The 23955-nt window shown below is 41.1% G+C and overlaps 2 protein-coding genes across 2 annotated transcripts in view; both read right to left on the reverse strand.

The window, feature by feature from the left end:
• Positions 1 to 20135, reverse strand: part of LOC146571960 (cell adhesion molecule CEACAM5-like) — a 29155-nt gene extending 9020 nt beyond the window's left edge. Inside the window, exons 1-8 of the mRNA XM_085278430.1 lie at positions 19969 to 20135; positions 15116 to 15240; positions 14691 to 15020; positions 14361 to 14423; positions 12166 to 12381; positions 11746 to 12006; positions 10594 to 10854; positions 9661 to 9921 (exon numbers count right to left, since the gene is read on the reverse strand). Coding sequence (XP_085134556.1) covers positions 9661 to 9921; positions 10594 to 10854; positions 11746 to 12006; positions 12166 to 12381; positions 14361 to 14423; positions 14691 to 15020; positions 15116 to 15240; positions 19969 to 20135 — 1684 coding nt within the window. The remainder of the gene's footprint in view (positions 1 to 9660; positions 9922 to 10593; positions 10855 to 11745; positions 12007 to 12165; positions 12382 to 14360; positions 14424 to 14690; positions 15021 to 15115; positions 15241 to 19968) is intronic.
• A 2633-nt stretch (positions 20136 to 22768) lies between these two features.
• Positions 22769 to 23955, reverse strand: part of LOC146571961 (hemicentin-1-like) — a 33933-nt gene continuing 32746 nt past the window's right edge. The window contains exons 33-34 of the mRNA XM_085278431.1: positions 23834 to 23897; positions 22769 to 23478 (exon numbers count right to left, since the gene is read on the reverse strand). Coding sequence (XP_085134557.1) covers positions 23380 to 23478; positions 23834 to 23897 — 163 coding nt within the window. The 3' untranslated portion in view covers positions 22769 to 23379. The remainder of the gene's footprint in view (positions 23479 to 23833; positions 23898 to 23955) is intronic.

The following is a 23955-nucleotide window of genomic DNA, read 5'->3' on the forward strand; positions in this document are numbered from 1 at the left end:
AGGTGACATTTTTGTTACCTATTCCGTTGCTGTAAATAGTTTGTCACGCCTTAAGTCTATTATTGGTTTCCTGTGGTTTTCACACTGACAGAAACTCAACATGAACCTGACTGCAGTGTGATCAGAGTGGAAACTAACAAATGCATTAACAGTCTGTTCCTGTTCTACTTATTAAACTGCATCACAGGATAATTATTGTTATCTACAAGCACCAGGTTCCGTATGGACATATTTCTGTTTGATAGCACACACCGATAACTCAGACTTACCAAACACATCAGTACAGTGAGAGTTATTATTGTGAAGCCAAGAACAGCAGAAGATGTCATTACTGCACCCTACATCTGTTTGCTTTAGCAGGTGAGCCATAAACTCTCAGGATCTGATCAAATCATTATAAATATTCACACACTTTTTGTAACTGTGTTAAGAAAAGAAACTCCATTATATCGTATGTTGATAGAATAGAATAGAAATAGAATGTCACGTACAAGTACAAGGCAAAGAATTGCAGTTTGCATCCAGCCAGAAGGTGCTTTAGCCATGATATAGATATATTACAGAAATTATAGGTATGAAGGTACAAAATATGGGTCTATTATGGGTATGTTACAATGTACACGGTATGAAGTATGTTATGAATATGCTATGACTATAAGTATGTACAGGCTGTAGTGAGTGTTCAAGCTATATACAGGCTATGAACAGCATATAAATATGAAAACTATACAGAAATATGAACTATGCAAGTCATAAACTGTTCTAAAAAGTTGTAGAAGTATAATTATCGTATTGTACAGAATGATTGTTGATACAGCATTTACAGTAGTGCAGTTGATGGCACCAAACACATAAATGATCACTCTATAAATTAATCTCTTAACCTAATCTTTCTGCTTGGACGTATCTCCTGTTTGTTTCCTGTATGGAAACCTGTACTAATGATCAATATCATCAGACTGACTCTGGTGGTCCTGAAGCTGATTCTTCTAGAACCCTACACCTCTTCTCGCAGTCTGAGATCTTCTAGGCAAAGGCTGTTAATGGTCCCACAAACTCATTTTTCTGATTTCTGTTTTTACACCGCGTTCCAAATTATTATGCAGATGATATTTTTCTCTGATTTCCCTAAATATTTGATGCAAATGACAGTCAGCATAATATTTGAGTATAATTCAAATCTCCAAAAGTTGATTCTGTTCATCTGAACGTAGCGTTTTGTGGGAGAAACGTTTCGTCACTCATCCGAGTGACTTCTTCAGTCTCAGCTGACTGCAGGTTTCCCCAAATCTTATAAACAGTTGTTGCGTTCTTAGTCTAGGCGAGTATTGAATGCAACAAGAAGTTGGCCCACTCCCACTCCACCAAAGCAAGAACACAAACAACAATGTCTTTTTAAAGTGCTAAGCAGCCATTTATTTTCTTCAGCAGTGAGCAGTGCCAAAAATAACAAACAAAACTCCCTAATGGTCCCTATGCTTTCCTATACAAATGAAAACCAAGCAAAAGACAATTCACTTACCTAACTTTCTAAATGAAAAACGAGAAAACTCAAACAAAAATGGCTTCTCACACCTAGGCTGCTGCAGTAAAGAATATATACAAGCTTCCACCTTCAACTGCTGCTTTTTTAACTCCACTTCCTTTATGCGCAGCTTTAACTGCAGCTCTTCCGCAGAAGGGCCAGGTTGAGAAGGGAGATTTTTCAGTGGGGCAGGAATACCAGCAACAGCTCCCAGCTTGACGCCCTCTGCAGGACCTGGCTCACCAAACAATCCCCTTTCATGCAGTTTAATACACAGGAGCTCTTTAAGCTCTTTTTTCTTTGCATTCAATGGCACAGTCACATCTAAGAAATTGGCAATAAGAATGAGGTCATCCTTTTTACATCTGTCCAACTTTTCTTCAGTTGGGCCTAAAGTGAAATCCTCCAATTTAAATTCCATACTCCCACACAAGAAAAAACTGCCAACCAGAAAAAGCAGAGCTAACCCAGAACACAGGTAACCCACCTGCAACAACGGCAATGAACAAAGAACGAAAGAGCCCACTCACCAAAAGACCCAACAAGAAAAAAGGAAAAGAATGGACAAGCCCCCAATTTATGTTACGTTCTTAGTCTAGGCGAGTATTGAACCCACTGGCCCACTCCCGCTCCACCAAAGCAAGAACACAAACAACAATATCTTTTTAAAGTGCTAAGCAGCCATTTATTTTCTTCAGCAGTGAGCAGTGCCAAAAATAACAAACAAAACTCCCTAATGGTCCCTATGCTTTCCTATACAAATGAAAACCAAGCAAAAGACAATTCACTTACCTAACTTTCTAAATGAAAAACGAGAAAACTCAAACAAAAATGGCTTCTCACACCTAGGCTGCTGCAGTAAAGAATATATACAAGGTGAACAAAATACACGATTGCTACTTGACAAAACTATTTACAGTAGTGATGGCCCGCTTGAAGCTGAAGCTCCGGTGTGTGTTAAAAAAATCAACACACTGCTTCAGAAGCACTGTGTCGAAGCTTGATTCGTTTGGCCAGAGCCACGTGATCAGTGACGTCCGAAGCTTCACTTAGAACCTAACTGCTTCGGTGTCTGATTCAATGGTTTATAAGGAAATGAATCATTTGCGGGATTTGTGGAGTGTTTTGATGGTGACAGATAGCGAACCACTGATCATTTCACTGAGAGATTTGGAGTCAGCGAGGAATAGGAGGTTCTGTTGTGTGGGAGAATTTTGAGTTGATTTTGGTGAATCTGGTGGGTTTTCCAGCTTTTTGTTCTGGCTGTTTGCTTTTGTTTTGTGCGTGTTTATTTTATCTGAAAACGGGAAAAAGGTAAAATGTCAAAAATCTGCTTCCATAATATAAATATCATTAAATAACTTTAGAAAAACTTCCACTTGACTCTTTACATGTAATGTTGTAAAAATATATATTTTATTGTTTAATTAATCTTAAACTGCTAGTCTGCCAAATGTGCAGCAATTGAATTTATTTATTCTCTTTATCTGATGGTTTGGTAGACCCAGGTAGACTGTATAACTGCATCTCTACCAGTTTCTCTGCACTCCAGCCTCCTCTTTTCCATGTGAAGGGATTTTCGATAAGGCAGGAGAAATTATCTCCACGAAAAGGAACAGGTTTGGCCATCGCACACTAGAACAAATTCTCTTCTTAAATAAAAATGAAAAAGGGCTACTTTAAATGCATCATGTTTTTAATTTGCAAGTTCATAAGCATTTTCCCTTTCCAGTTCACAATCAGTTCTACCCCCAGGTCAGAAATATGTCTTGGAAAATTTCCCTAATATAATATTATTTATAAATATGCCCGTCTAGCGGTTAATTGCATAAGTGCATGGAGGCAGGACCTGATTTGGATGGGTGAGTGAATACTCATGGCGATACAGTGTATCTGCAGAATTTTTCTTCGCTTCCAAATAAGTGAAGCAAAGTTTGGCATCCTCAATGCACTGCCTTGTACCATGTATCATAACAAAAACAGAGTGGGTTGGTTTCTGCATTGCAGTTTCTAATTCTGGTTCATATATTTTTGGAGTGCTTTGTTGACGCCGCTGTACAGGGTAGCTGGATCCTCCTCAGTTTTTTGGTTTTTGTTACTGAAAGGAAAGGATATATAAAATAAAATAAATCAAATGTTTAAAATAGTGTCAATAACTGTTTAAGTTATGCATTCACACTGTTAGTCTTTTTGTGTGTATGTATGCATGTATTTGTTTGTTTGTTTATAACATCGGCTGGCCAGTTATTCTGATTGTACATTCATGCTAAACTTGGTAACTAGTTACCAAGTTTCCTTGTTTATTATTGGAATGTTAAATAGTTTACAGTGACAAAAATGCACCTACCTGTCATTCTAAGGGTTCATAACTCTAGATCCATTCACCTCTATCACCGCCCAGTCATGATTTGTAGAAATCAAAATAGGTTTTTATCAGGCTGTCGATTTCTTTCTTTCTTTCTTTCTTTCTTTCTTTCTTTCTTTCTTTCTTTCTTTCTTTCTTTCTTTCTTTCTTTCTTTCTTTCTTTCTTTCTTTCTTTCTTCATCAGAATTATTGTGTAAAGGCCAAGAAAGATGTCTAGCGGGTTTACTGTACCAAGTGGCTCATTATGGTCTTGACATATTGGTCCATTTGATTGACCTTTATTATTATTATTATTGTTATGTATTTATTTTATTTTCAGTTGTTACAGATGGGACAGGCATGACTTGGGGATAGGACAGGGAGAAAGAAAGAATGAGAGAAAGAAAAACCGAGGGGAGAAGAGATAGTGAGAAAGGGGTTGAATAAAAAAATCATCTGGATCACCTGTCGAGAGAAGAAAAAACAAACAAGAGAGCAACATTATAAACACAACACCATCACAATAAACTAGCTAACAGTAAATAACAGTAGATACTAAATATTAAATGTTATTGTGCAGCACACAATGTGCTTTGAAGTAGCAGGCAAGAAAGGTGTAGTTTGTGTCTATGAACAGTGAACACCCGTGTGCACGCCTGTGTGGATCAACACGCTTGTATTCAAAAGGTTTCTCCATGTAATGATCTGCTAGGGCGTGTGGGGAGCCATAGCCCCGTCCCTCAGGGCATGAAGCAGGTATGGGGGAGATTGAGGCCCCAAAGTACGAGAACCCAAGGACGACCATCAGAGGGGCAACAGTGCCACCTGCCTGGGAAGAGCTGAGGAGAGCCTCAGACGCAGGGTCACCCAGCAGCCAGACGGGGCTGCAGTGATGTGTTCGCGGGCACTGCTGGCAGCCAGCAGTACCAGAGAGGACCGAGCCCCAGGCCCAGAGGACAGAGGCCTGAGGGCCCCCTAATCCCCGAAGGGGCCCAACTGGGCCACAGTTGTCAGGCCCCGCCAAGCGGCCACCAGGAGTGAGGTGGTACATACATGAGCGCCCAGCCCCAGCCCCAGACGCCAAGAACCACCAACGCATGTCTGACGGCATCAGCAACCGGCAGGTAGGGGAGATAGGCCTCCATACCTTGGAGGACCTGAGATGTTCCCAGAGAGGTGGCGTCTGATACCTGACCTGACATACAGTATAGACACCGACGAACAGGCGCACACAGACACAAATGTGCATTCCCTCATATGCACATAAACAAGTACTCACCCGACATGGAGACAGACACAAATAGACACTGTACATACAATCACACTTCCCAAACATACTCTATACCTCAGGTGCAGGTACCCTTTCTCCAAGAGAGGCAAACCACACCTAGACCCATGAGATGTAACCCTTTTCCCTGGGGTGGACGCAAGCAGACCGCCCCCATATCTGCAGTAGCAGGGACGCCCCGCATCCTGAACCCCAATCGGACGGCCAATACCTCCCAGCCCCGGCGGTCAACAGAGAATGGAGGTGAGTGAAGACCCCAAACCTCCCTCCGCCCGCTCATATGTAGTGTTGCTGCATGCTGTTCTAAAGTGCATTTAAAACATGATGCTTCCTACCAGAGAGCAGCACGGCTGATCCCGAAAACCCTCAGTGTCTATATGCATTTAAAATTGAGGGTAGAGCACCAGCGCCAGAGGTGGGTTTGAATACACAGACCATCCTCTGGACGCTGTATAACCCGCCCACCCCCAAAGCCATGTTTATTTCTGATTTAAAACTTGATACTTTAACATGGAATTGGCTTTCAGACTCAACCTCAATGGCTAAGTCTCATGACTATTTATTTTGCCTGGGAAATAATGCAAGGCAAAGTAGACAGGCAAATCAGTCTTATGGTTTGAATGTGTTCAGTGGAATCATAGGCAAATAACTAGGGAGGGAAAAAACCCCAACATGACTGGGCTGACAACCAACTCATTATCTACTCAACAGTGTGAAGTAAGTCATGTTTTAGACTGTATGAACAGGATTTACATTAAGCATGAAAACTAAAAACAGATGAGTACACAGACAAACAGATTGTTTGCAGAAGTGGAAGTGAAATACTCTCCCTGCAACACTGAGCGCATCATATTTGATATATGATACACTACCTCATACAGCAAAATTTTAAACCCTGATCCTCTTGTATGTTTTTGCTTAAGATGAGCAAATTATGAGTAATATGTTACACAAAAACGTTGCACAAATTAAAACTCATCTGCAAAATGACCTTTAATTTCTTTTTTAATTGCCAGAAGATTCAATGAACGCTCCAGTTTTCTAGAAAAAATTTGAATGTTCTGGCAAATTTTTCATTGTTAATGCTTTACAGGGCGAGGAAATCTGATGTGTATATCGTGTGATATTAAATGTTCAAATCTATGAAAACAAAAGAAGAAGTGGTGATGCATGACTGTCCTGCCAAGTTCCTCTCAAAAACAAAACTTTATCCTACAGCAATGATAATGTCTATGTGTTGCTTACCTTGGTGCTCTACTGGAACTGGCAAACTTGACAGTAGCATAATGGATTTTGTTTTCCTCTTCTTCTTCTTTCTTGTGCTTCTGGGCCTGAGCTGGGTTGATGTTGGAATAGAGAGGATCTGTCTGCTTCTTAGAAAACTGAATGCTGGCATACTGAAGGCTGCACTTCTGCTCTACTGGTTGCTTCTGTAGACACGACACATTTGTGATTCTCAGTACAACTGTGAGCCTAAGCCTGATGCAGTTCTCATGAATCATCAGTCAGTTTTCTGTAACTGTAGCCTTTCAGCTTTAGTCTGCGAAATGTGAAACCACCTTTTGTACATGTATTGATCTTCCTGACCTGTGCACTTGTGCCTGGGCTCTCTGTAGGCTCAGGGAGCTTTCTTGGGATCTGCTTTTTCCTAGTTGGAGGAAGAAATAAAGGTTTAGATTGCTTAAACTAACTGAAAAGCTTTAAGTAAAATAATTAAAATGATATGGTACTCACCATATCGATAATAAAATCCACATGAGTATGACAACAAGAAGAATGCCAATCACTGTTCCAGCAATGATTTTCCACATTTCTGAGTAAGGGGGATAACATTAAAACTCTGTTACATACACTGTTATATATTATGTTTCCAACTTCTGGCACCATAGAATAACAAAGTGTTACTGCCCTTCAGACTAAGTGTAAAGCCAAGTTTCACCTTGTATAACTCATGAATACGTGTACTTTTACAACACTCAATGGAAGAACTGTTTCCTTCCAAAGTAGCTACCTAATGATAGATCAAATACATATACATATTTTCAGAACTTAGCTGGAAATCCTACACCTTTGCCCACCTACTTTTCTCCAAACCCTCTCCTCTTTCAGCTTCAGTGTGGGGATTCAAACTGGATTCAGACTGCAACAGCAATGATCAAGTCTGTCATGGTCCTGCGTCTGTGACCCAGGGTTTTGAGTTTTGGGAATGTTTAGCAAGTTTTTTTTTATCTTTATATTATAGTTCTGTATTTGATATGTATTATCATTCAGGCTTTTATTATTATATGGCTAAGTTCATGTTCCAGGTTTTGGTTCTTTATTGTCATTCCGTTATGCACAGTGTTTGTATTTTATGGTCTTAGGTCTGTACGTTACTGTTATCATGCCTCCCTGTGTTCCATTTAACAAGTTCAGTCTTTCCTGTCTTTATTCACTGGTCCCTGTGTCAAGTCTACGTATCCGAGTCTCAGTGTTCCTGTTTTATTCTAGTCTCCTGCCAGAAAAAAACTTGACCCCTGTTTCAATCCAGGGGCTCAATGTTGACATTGTGGATTATACATAAATAACACATAGACAATATACTGGACTGGGCTAAAAACACTACTGCACTTTACAGGAACGGTCAGGGTCGTCTCTATTTTTTGAGGCGGCTGAGGTCCTTCAACATCTGTCAAACAATGCTCAGGATGTTCTACTAGTCTGTTGTTGCCACTGCTATCCTCTATGCCTGCTATGCATGCTGGGGGAGCAGATTGAGAGTTGCTGATGCTAACAGACTCAATATATGGATCCACAAGGGGATGGAGCTTGTGGGGATGTTGTGGGGATGGAGCTGGACTGTCTTAAGGTGGTGTCAGAGAGGCGAATGTTCTCCAAGATAAACACAATGTTAGTAATAATAATAATAATAATAATTCCTCCCACTCACTCCATGACATGCTGGCTAGCCACAGGAGCACGTTCAGTGAGAGACTGAGATTACCAAAAAACACCACTGAATGACACAGGAAATCATTCCTGCCTGTGGCCATGTCCCTGTACAACTCCTCCACCTAACACACTGTATACACTGCAATAGCTACACCCTTTTTGCACATGCTCTTCTTTCTTATTCAGATATTTATTAGTAAGTGACTTATGTGTATGTGTCCCACAGGTCTGGCCCGGATCTGGTATCAAGCTCGCACTGCTGGCTGACTTCTGGCATGATAAGATGTATGTCATCCAGATATGAGCCAGGGCTGGCATAGATGGCACTGTCTGTGTGATGGCATGCCACATCTGGCTCGCTATAGCTCACATACTGCAAAGAATGACGGCTCTTTGGTGGCCCAGATCAGGTTTGCCAGAGGTAATCCACACACATGGGCCAGCACAGGACCACCACTGTGTCTGCAACTGGCCTTGTGCTTGCCCATGAGTGGGACACCGCTGGCAAACCAGATCTGGGCCACCAAAGGGCCGTCATTCTTTGTGGTATCTGGGCCATATGTAAGCACATTGTGTGGGCCAGATCGGCACCATACCAATTTTGCTATGTCGGATATATATGTATATATTGTGCTGTTTCTTATTTCTTGTATTGCCTTTTTGTTACTGTTTTTACTGGAGCACTGTAACCCACATAGTTTTCCCTAGGGATCAATAGAGTATTCTGATTCTCATTTTGAAACTTGTGTCAAAAAAGTTCACTGAACTTGGTATGTACAGAATGTTTTCCTTCATTGTGTGGTTGTGTGCATGAACCTAGCACAGTAGGATTTATTTCTAATGGTCACACGAATGTACGTCACAGCACGCTGCTGTGAAAGTTCAACTGGTATGCACAATTACGTCTCACTTCCAAGAATGCCGTGCTATAATGGGAAACTGAATTTGCACAGCACAAGCAATAGAAATAAGAGCGTTTCAGACCGCAGCAATCGGCATGCAGCGTCCTATGTGAAAGGGCCTTAAAGCTGTCTTTAAAATACGATGGAGGCTCTGTGGTAGTTTGGGGTGGCTTTTCAGCCAGTGTTGTTCAGGATTTTGTCACAGTATTTGGAATTATGAATGCAGACAAGTGTACTCTGATCCACCATGCAATACCATCTGTAAAGCATCTGATTGGCAACAACTTGATTTTCAGTAAGTAAAAGGGCGTACCAGTGCCATTCCCACTTAACCGTACAGCAGCCAAGAGAAAGGTCAAGCTATGATGTCCTCTGTTGTTCTGGACTTTACACTGGTAAGCCCCACTGTGTGCAGGACTAAACTTGTCAATGGTGAAGGTTTGTCCATGTGCCTTTGGTGAGTCTTCTTTCTCCTTGTACCAGGTGTAATTAGCTGCTGGGTTAGCATCACTGCTACATGTCAGAGTCACTGAACTGCCTTCAGCTATCTCTCCAGACGGAGTCACTGACACAGAGGGAAGTTTTGGAGCATCTGGGAAATTATAAAGATTATTCATTTATATTAGCATGCAAAGTATAGAGAAGCCTTTGGACAATGAAGAATACTTACACTGAACATTTATAAAGACATATGATGAGTTGATCTGTCCATACTGATTCTCTGATTTGCAGAAGTAGTTTCCTCTGTCCTCAGAGCTGATGGAGGTGAAATGATGACTGCCCTCTGGTCCTAGAGGCAGTGCTTTATTCTCCTTGTACCAGGTGTAATTAGCTGCTGGGTTAGCATCACTGCTACAGGTCAGAGTGACTGAACTGCCCTCCGCTATCTGAGCAGAGGGACTCACTGACACAAAGGGAAGCTTTGGAGCATCTGGAGGACAGTTTATAAAGCCTTTTATTACACTAACAAATATAGCAAGGCAAATATTTGCTTAGTGTGTGTAACTCATGAAAGCAAATGATGACCCTTAAGCCATGAATCATGTTACAGAATAATGTTCTATTACTTTGTCATAAAGGACAACATATTATTTCTACAAATCCACTGATGTTGTTTTGCCCAATAACTAAATAAACTGAGACTGAGTGTGCCACTTTAATTTGAGGGTAAATTGAAATTGTGGAAATCCTGTACTTTACTGTTTCCACAGTATTTACTTAAAATTGATTCCAGCACACTAAATACTCTCCTGCTACATTTATTCCTGCATAGATTTGTGTAAAATGAGGGCCTGGTGTGTTAGTTAAATAGTTGTTTTGTAACATTTTTTTCCTACCTTTGTGCAGATCAAGCAATAAAGAGGATTTAAGAATATTATTAAACTAAAACCATAGTCTAATTTCATGAATTTCCCTATGTGTCTACAGTGAATTAACACAAAAAGAAACTTTGGAGCATCTGAGTGATAACATTTCAAGACACTTCATGATCTCTCAGTAATTACATATTCAGATTATCTAGGGTTAGAGGTAGTGCTAGGGCACAGTTTATCACTAATGATGATTTAGGTATCATAGGGTTAAATTGCACTTTTTTACTTACACTGGACATTTATAAACACACGTGAAGAGTTGATCTGTCCATACTGATTCTCTGACTTGCAGGAGTAGTTTCCTCTGTTCTCAGAGCTGATCGAGGTGAAATGATGAACGCCCACTCGTGGCCAAGTCAGGAATAGCTCCTCCTTGTACCAGGTGTAGTTAGCTGCTGGGTTAGCATCACTGCTACAGGTCAGAGTGACTGAACTGCCCTCCACTATCTCAGCAGAGGGACTCACTGACACAGAGGGAAGCTTTGGAGCATCTGGAGGAAATATGCTAACATATGTTAACTGTAAATTAGGTCCTACTTGTTGTAGAACTTGATTGTTCTATGTAAAGCACCATATACAATCTTTAAACTTCTGCTTATTTCCTGTACAAGAAGAGCATCAGAAATTAGCTATAAAGAGAGGACTGTGTTAGGGTCACATAACATTAATTAACTAGGTGAGCCAGGATTGGCTGATCCTGGTTAGGCTGTGGTTGGTTAGTTAACTATGATCATAGAAATCTTTTTTTTTCATTCATCGGGAAACAGATTTCTTACAAAGGCTATTAGAAAAAAGCAAATGGAAGAATAATATAAAATCATATCTGAATAAGATTAAGAGAAGCTGGTCAGGATAATAACATTTCAAATTCAGTCATTCTTTAGGGTGTAATCTATTCGTCTAGTTCATAATTGTTCAGGGGAGGTGTTCATACAGAGAAGAGTCCATAGACATCTGTCTTCTAAACTGTGGTTCTAAAAAGTGACATATGTGAATTATGCTGTCCTTAATGAAGCAGTGCCTCTATAAATATTGTGAGACAGGATATGCTAGATGATCGTGCTGACCTGTAATGCTCTTTTTACTTAGTTGGAGTCAAGGCATTCACGACAACTGGCTCCACCAGTTTAGTCACTGAATAAACCTACTCCCAGGCAGGTTTGTCCTTACAGATATGTAAGCGGGAGGGGGGAGTTCTTGGCAAATTGTCAACAATTTGATTTGGCTGAAACTTAAATCCACTGACAGAGTGAGTTGAATTGCTCATTATGGAGCAATAATATTATTTAGGTTAGAGTCATGTGTAAAGTCTTGTGTAAAGTATGCACTGTTTTTTGGTAACTTACAAGAAGAAGGCTCCAAATATCAGCAGTTTCACTCACATTTTACATTTATACGAAGATGTTTGGATTTCCTGATTCCCAGCTCATTTTCTGCTGTGCAGTTATAAACTCCAGAGTCAGATGGCCGGATGGACGGGAGGCTGAGCTGTTTTGTAGTGGACAGGGGTGTTTGCCCACCTTCCTTGTACCAGGTGTAATTAGCAGCTGGGTTAGCATCACTGCTACAAATCAGAATCACTGAAATGTTCTCCACTATCTCACCAGATGGACTCACTGTCACAGAGGGAAGCTTTGGAGCATCTGGAGGAACAATAATCATTTGTTTAATAGATAGAAATAAGTATATTCACAAAAAGCCGAATGCTTACATAAAATTAGAAAAAAAAATCAAGCTGGGGGAAGTTCCTCTTAAAAAACTCCACCCTTTGTGTTAGAGTTTGTCAGTTACACTGCACTTACACAGTGAAGCCGAGCAGTAATCTTCTTGTCCTTTCAAAGCACAGCAGATGCTGTCATTAAACCGAAGGCTGGTTATGTGAGGATTTTCTTCTGTGACCTTCTCTCCATTCTTGAGCCAGACATAAGAAACATCCCCGGTGCAGCTGCTCTTACACTTCAGCTCCGCCTTGGTACAGGACTCATTTACTCTTATTTTGGTCACCTCCACCTGCAGAGCTGGACAAGTGAAAAAAGTCCCAAAATAACACTGGTGTTCATAAAGAAATAAAAACAAAAGATTCACTCATTGTAAATGACTCATTAGCTACGACAAGGGCGTAACCCATCCAGTACTACCTAGGAATGTCCACACAAGGTGGCCCTAGAGTAGGTGGCTACTAGGTTAGCCTCAGGATGACAGTCTACACTCAGCCTTCGATCAAGTAATAAAAATTGATGATCAGGTGGTGTACCCTGAATCTGACATTCCCGTATTTTGTATTGATTATATTGGCAGATTGTATTGAGAGAGTGGCGACACTCTCATGCAGGACAACCACACACAGTTGCTGGTGCATAAAAGCCACCAGGAAATGATTTTCCAGGTGGCTCAATATAACCCAATGGCTGGTGACATGCGTTTTGACAAAACTCTGGAGCAAATAATGTCCCGAATTTATCGTCCGGGCATTCAGGGGAGATGTGTGCCAGTGGTGGGTACCCTGTCTGTCAGCAGGTCATCAAGCGACTTTGTGCCCTTTACCTTTAATGCAGATCCCTGGGCGCATCGTTCATGTCTTGCACAATCACAGTTTGTAGGTGTTATAATAATAACACACAAACTGTATGAATTACTTGGCATTAAATCTTTCGGGACTAGCGTCTATCACCCTCATATTGATGGGCTGGTGGAGCAGCTGAATAACACCATGATTCGCAGTTTCATCGCTGGTTAGACCCTATGTTGTTTGCTGTGTGGGAGATGCTCCAAGCCTTCACTGGATTTTCTCCACTTGAGCTACTGTTTGGCAGAATTTTGTAGGGGGTGTTGGACCTGATTAAAGAAAACTGGAGAGAACATCTGAGCCTGGCGAAAGATGAGATTCTATATTTTCTGGACCTAAGAGCAAAGCTGCACACGTTGGGGAGGTTGTCATGAGAAAGAGATGAGTTGGGGCCGTAGGTGCCAAATTCCACCATTCTCGCATTGTGATAACCATCACAGACAGGCCAGAGAGAGGATGTTGCCGCATTGCAACAGCTGTTGGCAGATGTGTTCTCCCCCCTGCCAGCTTTACAAATCTTAAAGAGGGCCATTTTGAAACCGAGCCTGGCATGATGGTGCATTTACAGCCCTACAGGTTACCTAAGCAGAAAGAAATGGCTGAAATGCTGAAACAGAACAGAAGAGTCGCACAGCTTGTGGTTTATACCTTTAGTTCTTTTTTAAAGAAAGATTGGTATATATGGTTCTGTGTTGACTAATGCAAAGTGAATGAGGTGTCATGGTTTGATGATTACCCCATGCCTTTTCCACTCCGTACAGTTTGCACCAATTTGTTGCACTTCAATTCATCTTGGTCAGGGGCCCCCCCACCTTGCGATGCCTCAAAAACTGGGTGCTGTGGCTGCAAGCTTCATGTGCTGTCACCTATTTGGATACTGTTATTATCCACAGTGACACTTGGGTGGAGCATGTGCAGTGGGCTGCTGTGATCCTGGAGTGCCTGGACCCACAAATTTCCCAAAGATGTGTGTGGTTGTACGAAGGGAGGTATGGTATCTGGAATACCACTTGGGAGGTGGGCAGGTGCATCCATAGATGGACAAAACTGCAGCAATTGCATCCTGCCCGTGCCCCAAGACCAAAAAGGAGGTTAGGCAGTTCCTGGGGCAAGCTGGAGACTCCCGCCACAGCTTACCAGCTCCTTGACTGACCTCACCTGGAAGGTTGTACCAGATCTGGTCCAGTGGACGCAGGTTAACAAGGCTTTCTGTGGGGAACCCCTACTTCACACACCTAGATGTTCCTGTGTTTTTTTATTCTGCAGACTGATGACTTGGACATGGAGCTGTTTTGCCCCAATTGTTAAGGTGGGGGGGGGGACCGCCCAGTTGTGTAAATCAGGAAACTGTGAGAGTGGAAGGCCAGGTACAGCACCATAGAGAAGGAGATCCTAGCCATCTGATGGGTGGTCAGCTCTCTTCGCTATTACCTCCTTGGCTGCTCCCTCTGTTTGGATCACACTCCACTGCAGTGGATGTGGTTGGTGGCTCTGCTGCAGGGGAGGGGTGGAGCAGCGGGTTCAGGATATTGTTTCAGGGAATGCTGATTATTGCAGCTGGTAAGCATCATCTAATCATGCCTTCCCTACTTCAATAGAGGCAGAAGCCAACATTGTAATGTGCGAGCAAACTAAAAAAAAAATAAGTCAAACTAAACATCTGGGTTGTGCCTGGTCCTTGTGGTCTACACATTGTAAACATAAATATGCTACCTTTTGCAGAAAAAGAAAAAGGGAAAAAAGATCTTTAGATAATTTTACCAGTGACAGACAAAGTGATTCCAGGTATACCAGTATATTTTCCATCAGATTTGTCTGTTATGAAACGGAACCTGTATTCACGGGAATCTGTCCATTTCAAGTCTGCCATTTTCATAGTGCATCTCTCCTTAGTACAGTTGTACTGAATCCGATCTTTGTAATCTGAGTTGACTTTGAGGTTCTTGTTGTCTTGAAAACACCAGAATTCTTCTGTAACAGTATACCCTGCAGGATATGTGTAGGTGCATTTCATTTCCACTGTTGATCCATTGGAGGCACATATCTTATCTGCAGCGTATGTCACTCCCCAGTTAGCCTTATTCTGCACCACTGTAACACAAATCAGAAAAATAACACCAGAGAACAGGATTTAATATTTTGCCAGGTAATGTTTGAGGGACTGGAAACGCAAGCCATGAATTTACCTTTAATCCAGTATGTGTTGTTATTCTGTATAACAACATTAATGAAGTGTACTCTTTGAATTTGAGTTGTATTGGTGGGCACTTTTCCAGCAACCAGCTTATCTAACAACTCTGACTTTGTTAACCTATCATAAAATAAGGTTTACAGATGAACACAGATTGCTGTTTACGGAAAAACAATGCCAAAGAAAGAGATATGTACATATGCACAGTGAGGAACATAAGTATTTGAACACTCTGTGATTTTGCAAGTTCTCCCACTTAGAAAGTGCAATACAAATAAATGCTGTAAAAATCATACAATGTGATTTCCTGAATTGTTTTTTAAAAGGTGTCTCTCAAAGTAGGAATGCACCTACAATATGAATTTCAGACCACTCCATGATTTCTAAGTGGGAGAACTTGCAAAATCACAGGGTGTTCAAATACTTATGTTCTCACTGTAGTAGACTGCAAATTAAGAAATTAAGAATTTTGGATTAATGTAGATTAATCCAAAATTCCAGGAACAACCAGGGAACTGAACCACAGACGATTGAGCCGGAGAAATTCAAATGCTGAGAGAAACACAGAACAGGCACATACAGATTTGGAGGACACACAGCTACAAGTGTTCTTTTAACAATCAGACACGGTGTTACGCCCCAGTCTAGGGGTACAGGAACGCAACACAAGTTTGAAAGAATTGCCCCGCCCTGGTCCCCAAAACCATACACAAAGGGAAACCAATTTCTTAGTGAATCGTGATTTATTTTTCTGCACTGCAAAAATGAAGCTCCGGGGTGAACAAAGGCCAAAATAACAAACAAAACAAGCTAAGTCAGGAGGAGGTGTTATCTACAAACCTATGTGAAATCAAATATCAAACAAAAGACAAGCGCTACACCTAACTCCCTAACTGAAATAAACAGGAGAAAACAGTGCAAGGAAAAACAATACGGCAGCTCACCCCTTCTGTTGCAGTGCTATTTACAATGTGCTATGTACAATGAAAGCTAATATACACACTATATACAGAACTCAGAGAAGCCGCACAAATCACAAGCACAAAAGTCTCAAGTTTTGGAGGCCAGGGTCAGGTCTGCTGCTGCTGTCAGTGGCTGCCCCGGGACAACTGCTGGTGAGGGATTTGAAGAAGATCACATGGCCAGGGGACCAATCAGCAGCCGTCAGCTCATCCACTCCGGGACCTGCAAAGACTTAAAGGAACAGACAACAACAGCCACCAAAACAGATTATGGACAGGGCCATAACACACGGGAAAATGAGACAATAACATACAGTATAGTACATTTTGTCTGCTGGAGACAACAGACAAAACGAGAAATGGCCATGTCTCATGACATTAAACTCAATCAAAAAAACAACCATTATAAAACAGGAAGTGTGACACAAAAGAACAGGGGAAAAGGATTAACGTGACACAAAGGGAAGATAGGTGTTAGGATGCCTGGGTCGTTGACCCAGGGGTTTTGAGTTTATTATATTATTTATACTTTCTAGTCTTTGGTTTCTTTGAGTTCTGTCTTATAGTTTATGTCTCTGTCTTCTCTAGCTGCTCTGTCTCCCCTGTCAGCTGTATCCCCTTGTCTAGTTCGCGTCTCTGTGTGTCCTTAGTGGCTATATCCCCGTGTCCAGTCAGTGTTTGTGTCTGCCCTGGTCCCACGTCTCTGTTCCCTCTGTTGCAGTGCGTGCGAGTCTGTGTCTTTGTTCAGTCTGTGTTATGTGTTTCCTGTTTTACTTTGAAAGTCCATGTCTGATGTTAATGTGTCTGGTTTTGCTTCCCCTTGTCTCGTTAGGCCTGATTTGCCCCAGCTGTGTTTCCCTCCTGTTACCCATTCCCTGATTGCTCCCTCTGTGTATTTAAGCCCTGTGTTTCTCTGTGTCCGTGATGCGATCTACCGTTTTCCTAGCTGTGTGTTCTGTCATTCCTCCAGTTTAAGTTTGTTTTGAGTCTTTTCAGTTATGTTATATTTTGAGTACCAAATTAAAGCCTTTTTGAGTTCATGACTGTCTCCGGAGTCTGCACCTTGGGTCCTATTCCTGTCTGCACACAGCCACATCTAACAATAGGAGGATTTGAGACCTGCACTATAATGTGTGTGTGTAATGGTATTTTCCAACGGTTCTGAGATGGATTCTCAGAAATTTAGAACAGTTGCATTTTTTGGTTTGTGGAAACACGCCGTGTTCCTCCACCATATTTGGTTACACTCGCCAGGAAAAATGTTTCCCTTCTGACTAATGCTGATTTACATATGTGGCTAGAGAACAGCCATACATGTTGTATGCCAAAGGTGGAGGAGAAGGGGCATTTTAGACATTCATGTGCTCAAATTGGTGCCTAGAGTTGATATTGTCTCAGTTACTTAAGCATACAAACCTCCCTTCTCTGGATGCCTGAGAAGGGCAATTTGAATGCCTAAGAGGGAGTAAAACAAAAACAGCTGGTAGCAAGTTACTTTACATCATGCCAGCTAATCTTAGGTTTCACTGTCCAGTTTGATCACATTGTCACATCGTATGAGAGTTTAGTCACTTTTAGTCACTCCATTTATGCATTGCGTTCAGTCAGAAGTGATTTTCTCTCACTCATTGACTCGTATCGGACTCCTTTCATAAAAGGCACTGCAAGTTTTATAGTTTCACAGCATCTTCCAGATCTGGTCCAACATCAGTAGAACAGAAGTAAAACTGTATTTTTAATCTGTACTGACACTGTTGTGTATGTCTGACATGCTAAGACACACGCAGAGCAGAGCAGGCTCTATTCACAAATTGGGGGGTTTGTGCATAAAAAAAGAAGTATATTAAAAATAAGTGTTATGCCATATTACACCTGAATTATACCTGAATGGCGGTGGGGTAACAATAACAGCAACAACTCAGAAACCCGACTCAAGGATGATGTAAAATGGAGGATTTTAAATAAAATGTTAAATACAAAAAGACCATTGGAAAGGAAATAATAAACCAGACCAAGAATTAATATAAAACAAAAAAAGAACACAACTTGAATATACTGTAACATAACAACACTTGACAAAAACATAATAGTGAACAAAAAACTCAAGAGTTCAAGATCAACAAAGCATGCCACAAAGTAATAACAGAAAGCCAAAAGCTTATTATCAGACAGTTTTTATCATAATCAGTTCTGTGTACTTTGTTTTTACTTTACATAAGGCTACAGATAACATTCTGCAAAAGTCCATAAAAAACTAATAGTGTTTGCTAAGTGTCATGTAACGGTTTACCTATTAGGTAAAGGACAACCTGAATGTACTTTCAGCATTTGCTTTGCAATGAGGCCCAAATGAAATTAAAAATTATTAGGTCCAATTCTATGCAGCAGAATAACTAAACCCAGATCTTTCAGGTTCATAAAACGTGTATCCTCACATATTGTAAGGACTAAAACAAAGAAGTAGAGATACTTGAGCATTTTTAGAGTATGAAAAGCATCATGTAGTCCTACTCTCTTCTTTTTTTTCAGGAAGAACATCCCAATTTTATATATAATGATGAGTAAGAAAAAGTATAGGCGAGAGGGAAGCCAGTATATAGAAAATTATCATTATAACACCTACAAACGGAATTGTATATTGTACAGAAAAGAAGTATTAAATTAGAAAAATCTAATTTTTGCTTTCAGTATTTTTCAGGGATTTGAAATTGGGTGTTAAAAATAAGCCTAGTAAATAGGCAGTTTCTATTTTATGACAATTGTTCATTAAAATATATACAGAAAGATGGAAACTGAAAGGTACCATCAGCAGACCACTGGTCACTAGTTTTAAAGCTGTTGTTACTGTATTTTAATATGACCCAGCAGCATCATAACATATGGATGGAGTCACATATACCATCTTTCAACATAATTGTCTGACATGGGAAACAACAATAAAACTAATATATATATAAATATGTAAACATTACCTTGAACAGAGAAAAAAAGGGCAAAAAGAAGATGGGCGACTGCTGCTGCTGAAGCCATTGCTGCTCCTCTTGCCTCTCTGTCTGTTATGACAGTAACACTCCAGCAGATGAGTAAAGTGCATGAGAATAAAACAGTCACATAATAACAGGAACAGAGGCTGCTGTGCTCATGAAAAGCATAATTTGCTTTTTAACAACCGTACAACAGCTTATAAAAGCAGCTTCCCTAACGTCCTTCCTTTTCAAAATAGTGATACACAGTTCTCTCTTTTGCATTTCAAGCAAGAATGTCTGCTGTGTGATTCAGGGCAGCAGCGCTTTTTTGCTTTTCCAAATTTAAAGGTTAGCTACAAAGAGAAGGAAGAAAGAAACAACATCAAAAACTTACTGTGGTCAAGTCTGAGTTAACTGACAAACTCATCAGCCACACATTCCTTGTTGTAATAGACTGTGACCTCTAAATAAAAACAGCTTTTAAGTTAAACTTTATTCACTGGCTTGCTTTTACTCAAACGTTTAAAATGTCATATCCCAAACAGGGTTCAGTAACCTTTAAGTGGCACTGCAGAATTCACTGCAGATATTGTTTCTGTCTTTATTTTTTGTTTTTAATATTGACCATAAAAGGTTTTAGATGGGAGAATTTTTTTAAATTCAAAATAAATTATTGATTTAAAAAAAATAAATACATATTTTTTTTATTATTTTTTTTAATAAAAACAATTTAAGGCCCTTTAAGGCCAGAGGCCTGGGAGCTTGAGGGTCGTGTGCATTATCTTAGCTGTTCCTAGGACTGCACTCTTCTGCACAGAAATCTCCAATGTTGTTCCTGGGATTTGCTGGAGCCACTCGCCTAGCTTGGGAGTCGCCGCACCTGGTGCTCCGATTATCACTGGGACCACCGTTACCTTCACCCTCCACATCTTCTTGATATTTCTCTGAGCTCTTGGTATTTCTCCAGCTTCTCATGTTCCTTCTTCCTCATGTTCCTGTCATTTGGTATTGCTACATCTATCAGTATGGCCGTCTTCTCCTGCTTGACCACCACCACCACTGTGTCCAGTTGGTTAGCCACCACCATTTATCTCTGGAAGTCCCACATGATCGTTCAGTCATTCTCCACCACCCTAGAAGGGCTGCAGGGAGCTGGATTGTCTCAGGGGCATCTTTACACAGTCTGCACCTGGGGTCTTGAGTATTGTGATAGACCCCAGCCTCTATAGATCTTGGGCTCAGAGCTTGTTCCTGTGCTGCCAGGATTAGTGCCTCTGTGCTGTCTTTAAGTCCAGCTTTGTCCAGCCACCGGTAGGACATCTGGATGTCAGCCACCTCCACTATCTGCCAGTGGTACATACCGTGTAGGGGCCTGTCCTTCCATGATGGTTCCTCCTCTGCCTTGGGTTTCTGTTGCCTGAAGTATTCACTGAGCACGTGGTTGGTTGGGGCCATCTTCCTGATGTATTCATGGATGTTCATTGCCTCATCCTGGACTGTTTTTAGTGACACTCAATAGTGTCAGTAAAAATTCTTCCTTCTGCTTAGCATGCAGTCTCAGGATGCTGGACTTAGGTTAGGAGCTTCCTTTTTTTTTTTCATTTCATTTCATTTCATTAAAACTCTTTTGATCCCGAAGGCTGTTAAGGCTGCTGGCATTCCAGAGCCATCTTACCATTACAACCACAAATATATTACACAAACATAACAGGCAGAACAATGGACGTACATAATATGAGGAAAGAAGAGCAGAAAAAAGAACTCCCCCCAGACTGAGCTCCTAAAGGGAGATCAGTTTGAGAACAAAAAAAAAAAAAAAAACCCACCTCATCACATACACATGATTATCACATTTCACAACATAAAAAGACATAAGCACGTTGGAGGTGTTTGGAAGGGGGAGGGGTGGGATGACTGTATATTGGTGTGTGTGTGCATATGTGTGTCCATATGTGTGTATCCTGTATCCAACTCGTGAGACAGTCTCCTTTTGCCCAGTTAAGCAAAAGTCAGCAATCCCTAAGCCAACACCGGTGGCCTTGTGGAAGTAGAAGATATAGGGCAGAGAGTCTACACAGTCTTGTAGTCTGGGAGAGTATTTGTCCCAGTTTTAGCCTTCGAGCTTCTGGCTGGTGAAGGAAGGCCAAATGAACATAGTGACTGATTGATTTATCGATAGAGAGAGTGTCTGTCACTGGTCCCAATTCTAGAACTGTGAGCTTCTCCATGATTGAGTCCATATTGCATTCAACAATCACAGTCTGATTGCTCGTGGCTCTACCCACCGTCAATCATGCCGGGCAGCCTTGTGGGATTTTGAGCAGCAGTAACCGCTTTGTCGATAAGCCAGGGCTGTGCCAGTTCCAATCAGCAGGAACGCTGTTATCAAGGTTCTGAAAATTTTTCTTCAATGTCCTCCATTGAGAGCGTTACTAGGCACGTGAGATGCCACTTGTTCCAGCGAAAGATGGTCGTGTATCTGGCAGCCAACGTTCCTGCAGGACGATCAGGCTCCTCCACACCCAGATTTCTCAGGTGTCAAGAAGCGTTTAGAGACCAGTTGATCAAATCCATAATTCCTTGATTTTTAAAGAACAAGGCAAAGAGAGTCTATGACAGTTAGACGAAACGAGACAAAGACAATACAAGCCAAGCAGGAAGATAAGGGAGGGAGAGGAGACAGGAGAAAATGCAACCATCTCTGCCGTAAGCCAAGAGAAGTATGTCAGTCTTGATGCCAGTTGCTCTATCGCTGCCTTTGGCCAGGTTATTATACCAGCAGGGTACCTGATCACGGGAAAGGTGTAGGTGTTAACAGCCCAGAATTTTCTTGCCGTTCAGCTGACTCCTCATGACTTGCCTGACGATCTGTAGATACTTGGTAGTTGCAGCTTTCCTAGCGGCCTCTTCATGGTTCAACGATACTCGTATCGATATTGAACCGTTCGATACAGTGCTTTTGGTTCGGTACGCATATGTATTGAACAAAACAAAATCTTTAATTTATTTTATCAACTTTTCTTCTGACAATGCTGTCTGTGTTGAGAGCTCAGTGGATCTGCGTTCGACTGCTCCGCCTAGGCTGCACTGTCGAGCGCAGATCCACTGAGCGCAGCACAAACTAGCAAGACAGAAGCTAAGCTCGTTGCAACATGGCAAATTGAACCTCCCCCACCCTCATTCAGATCTGGCCTTTGAAACTATTTTGGTCTTCATGTGACGTATGACCCTGAAGGTAAGCGCGTCATGGACAAAATGAAAAACAGTATGTTGGATGTGCCACGCAATGCTCAATTACATGGATGGGAACTACTGCGTTAGCACAGTTTGCTCGTTAACGTGTTGGCCGTCCAGCCCCACGCATGGAGCTCGTTAACGGAGATTTGCCGTGTTGTGGCGTTAACGTCATTTTAACAAGATTAACGCTGACAGCACTAGTGGGAACACAACGAATATGACTGCACATTTACGTCGACATCATCCTAGTGCAAAGACAAGTGGAAGCAGACAAAAACAACAAGCACGCATGCTACAAACTTGAGTCATTTAGACAGCCGTTAGCACATGATTCTCCTTATGGGGACCTGATATGTTTAATATGCTGCTGAGAATATAGCCCAGAAGAAGCGGATAGTATAGCTTTTATTTTGGAAAGAGCCATTTCTCTGTAATAAACTCTCTTTTCCAAAGATGAGTGATTTCTTGATCAGATAGATTTATTTTTTTATTACTTTGTTGTTTCAGCAACATTAAATTTAAAAACTGTACTTTTGAGTTAAAATATATATTTATAATTTTAATAAATGACAAATTAAAAGAGCATGAACATTTTTTTGTATCAAAAAAATACCAAACCGTGACACCAAATTATCGAACCGAACCGTGAATTTTGTGTATCGTTGCACCCCTAATATATATCTATATATCTATATATATATATATATATATATGCTCTGATATGATTTCATTCTAAATTTGCTCACTAGTGTTTGAGCCTGACGTGCTCTCCGTGAGGTTTAATTATTGTCACATTTGTGTTAAAATATTGTGTGTAAGCTGATATATTTTTCTCAACTGTGCAGGACAGTTGAGTTTGGCTTTTTATTCTTGTCTGCGGTCTATTAGTTGCAAGACTGACACATTTTGTAGAGTTATATTGGAATGTGAGAAAGGGAATGGAATGTCAATGAGGAGAGATGGTTAGGATGAACTGAACACTATTTATTCATGAACTGAATTCCTTCAAGCAATCTGGTGACTGGACTCTGATGGCCGGTCAAGGCTGAACAGATTCCCAGCGGTGACAGGAATTAGGCAGGACCCTCCAGAGTCTAGAGGCTGGTGGTGGTGATGAAGATGCAGGCTTGACTGGAGCTCTGAGTAACATGGGAGAGGCAGAGATGGGGCGGAGGTGGGTTGCACGAAGGAGTCTGCAAGGGAGAATGACAGATTAGCAGTGAGATTTTAAGAAACGTGGAGTGGATGGTAATTGGCTTGAAGAAAGCAACCAGAGAGATACTTTGACTAGACCTGTGATGTCAGCAATGAGCTTGACAGTGTGGGAAAGTGGAAGGAATGAAAAATGGAAACTAACAACCAAGCACTCTGGAAGCGGACAGATATGTGTTTACAGATGTCATCTAAGCTTATTTTACCATAAGTTCTATTTTACGTCTTAGAACTTAAAAGCTATTCCACACAAGGTTTTCCAGAAAGCTTCCGGAAACTTTTTACAGAAAGTGAAGCAGCAGCATTTACTTTAAAGCAAGTAATATTTCCTGTCACCTGTTCACTGGTATCCAGTTCCTCTCTAGGCTCAGGCTGCTGCTGCTTTGAGGATCTGTTTTTTCTAGTTGGGATAATGATTAAATGAAAGTGTTAAAGAAATTACAAACTTAGCGAAATGA

Source organism: Mchenga conophoros, linkage group LG6, assembly GCF_057382185.1.
Source record: "Mchenga conophoros isolate Kocher_MC1m ecotype Shallow Benthic linkage group LG6, M_conophoros_male_GT1.1, whole genome shotgun sequence".
Classification (NCBI taxonomy): domain Eukaryota; kingdom Metazoa; phylum Chordata; class Actinopteri; order Cichliformes; family Cichlidae; genus Mchenga; species Mchenga conophoros.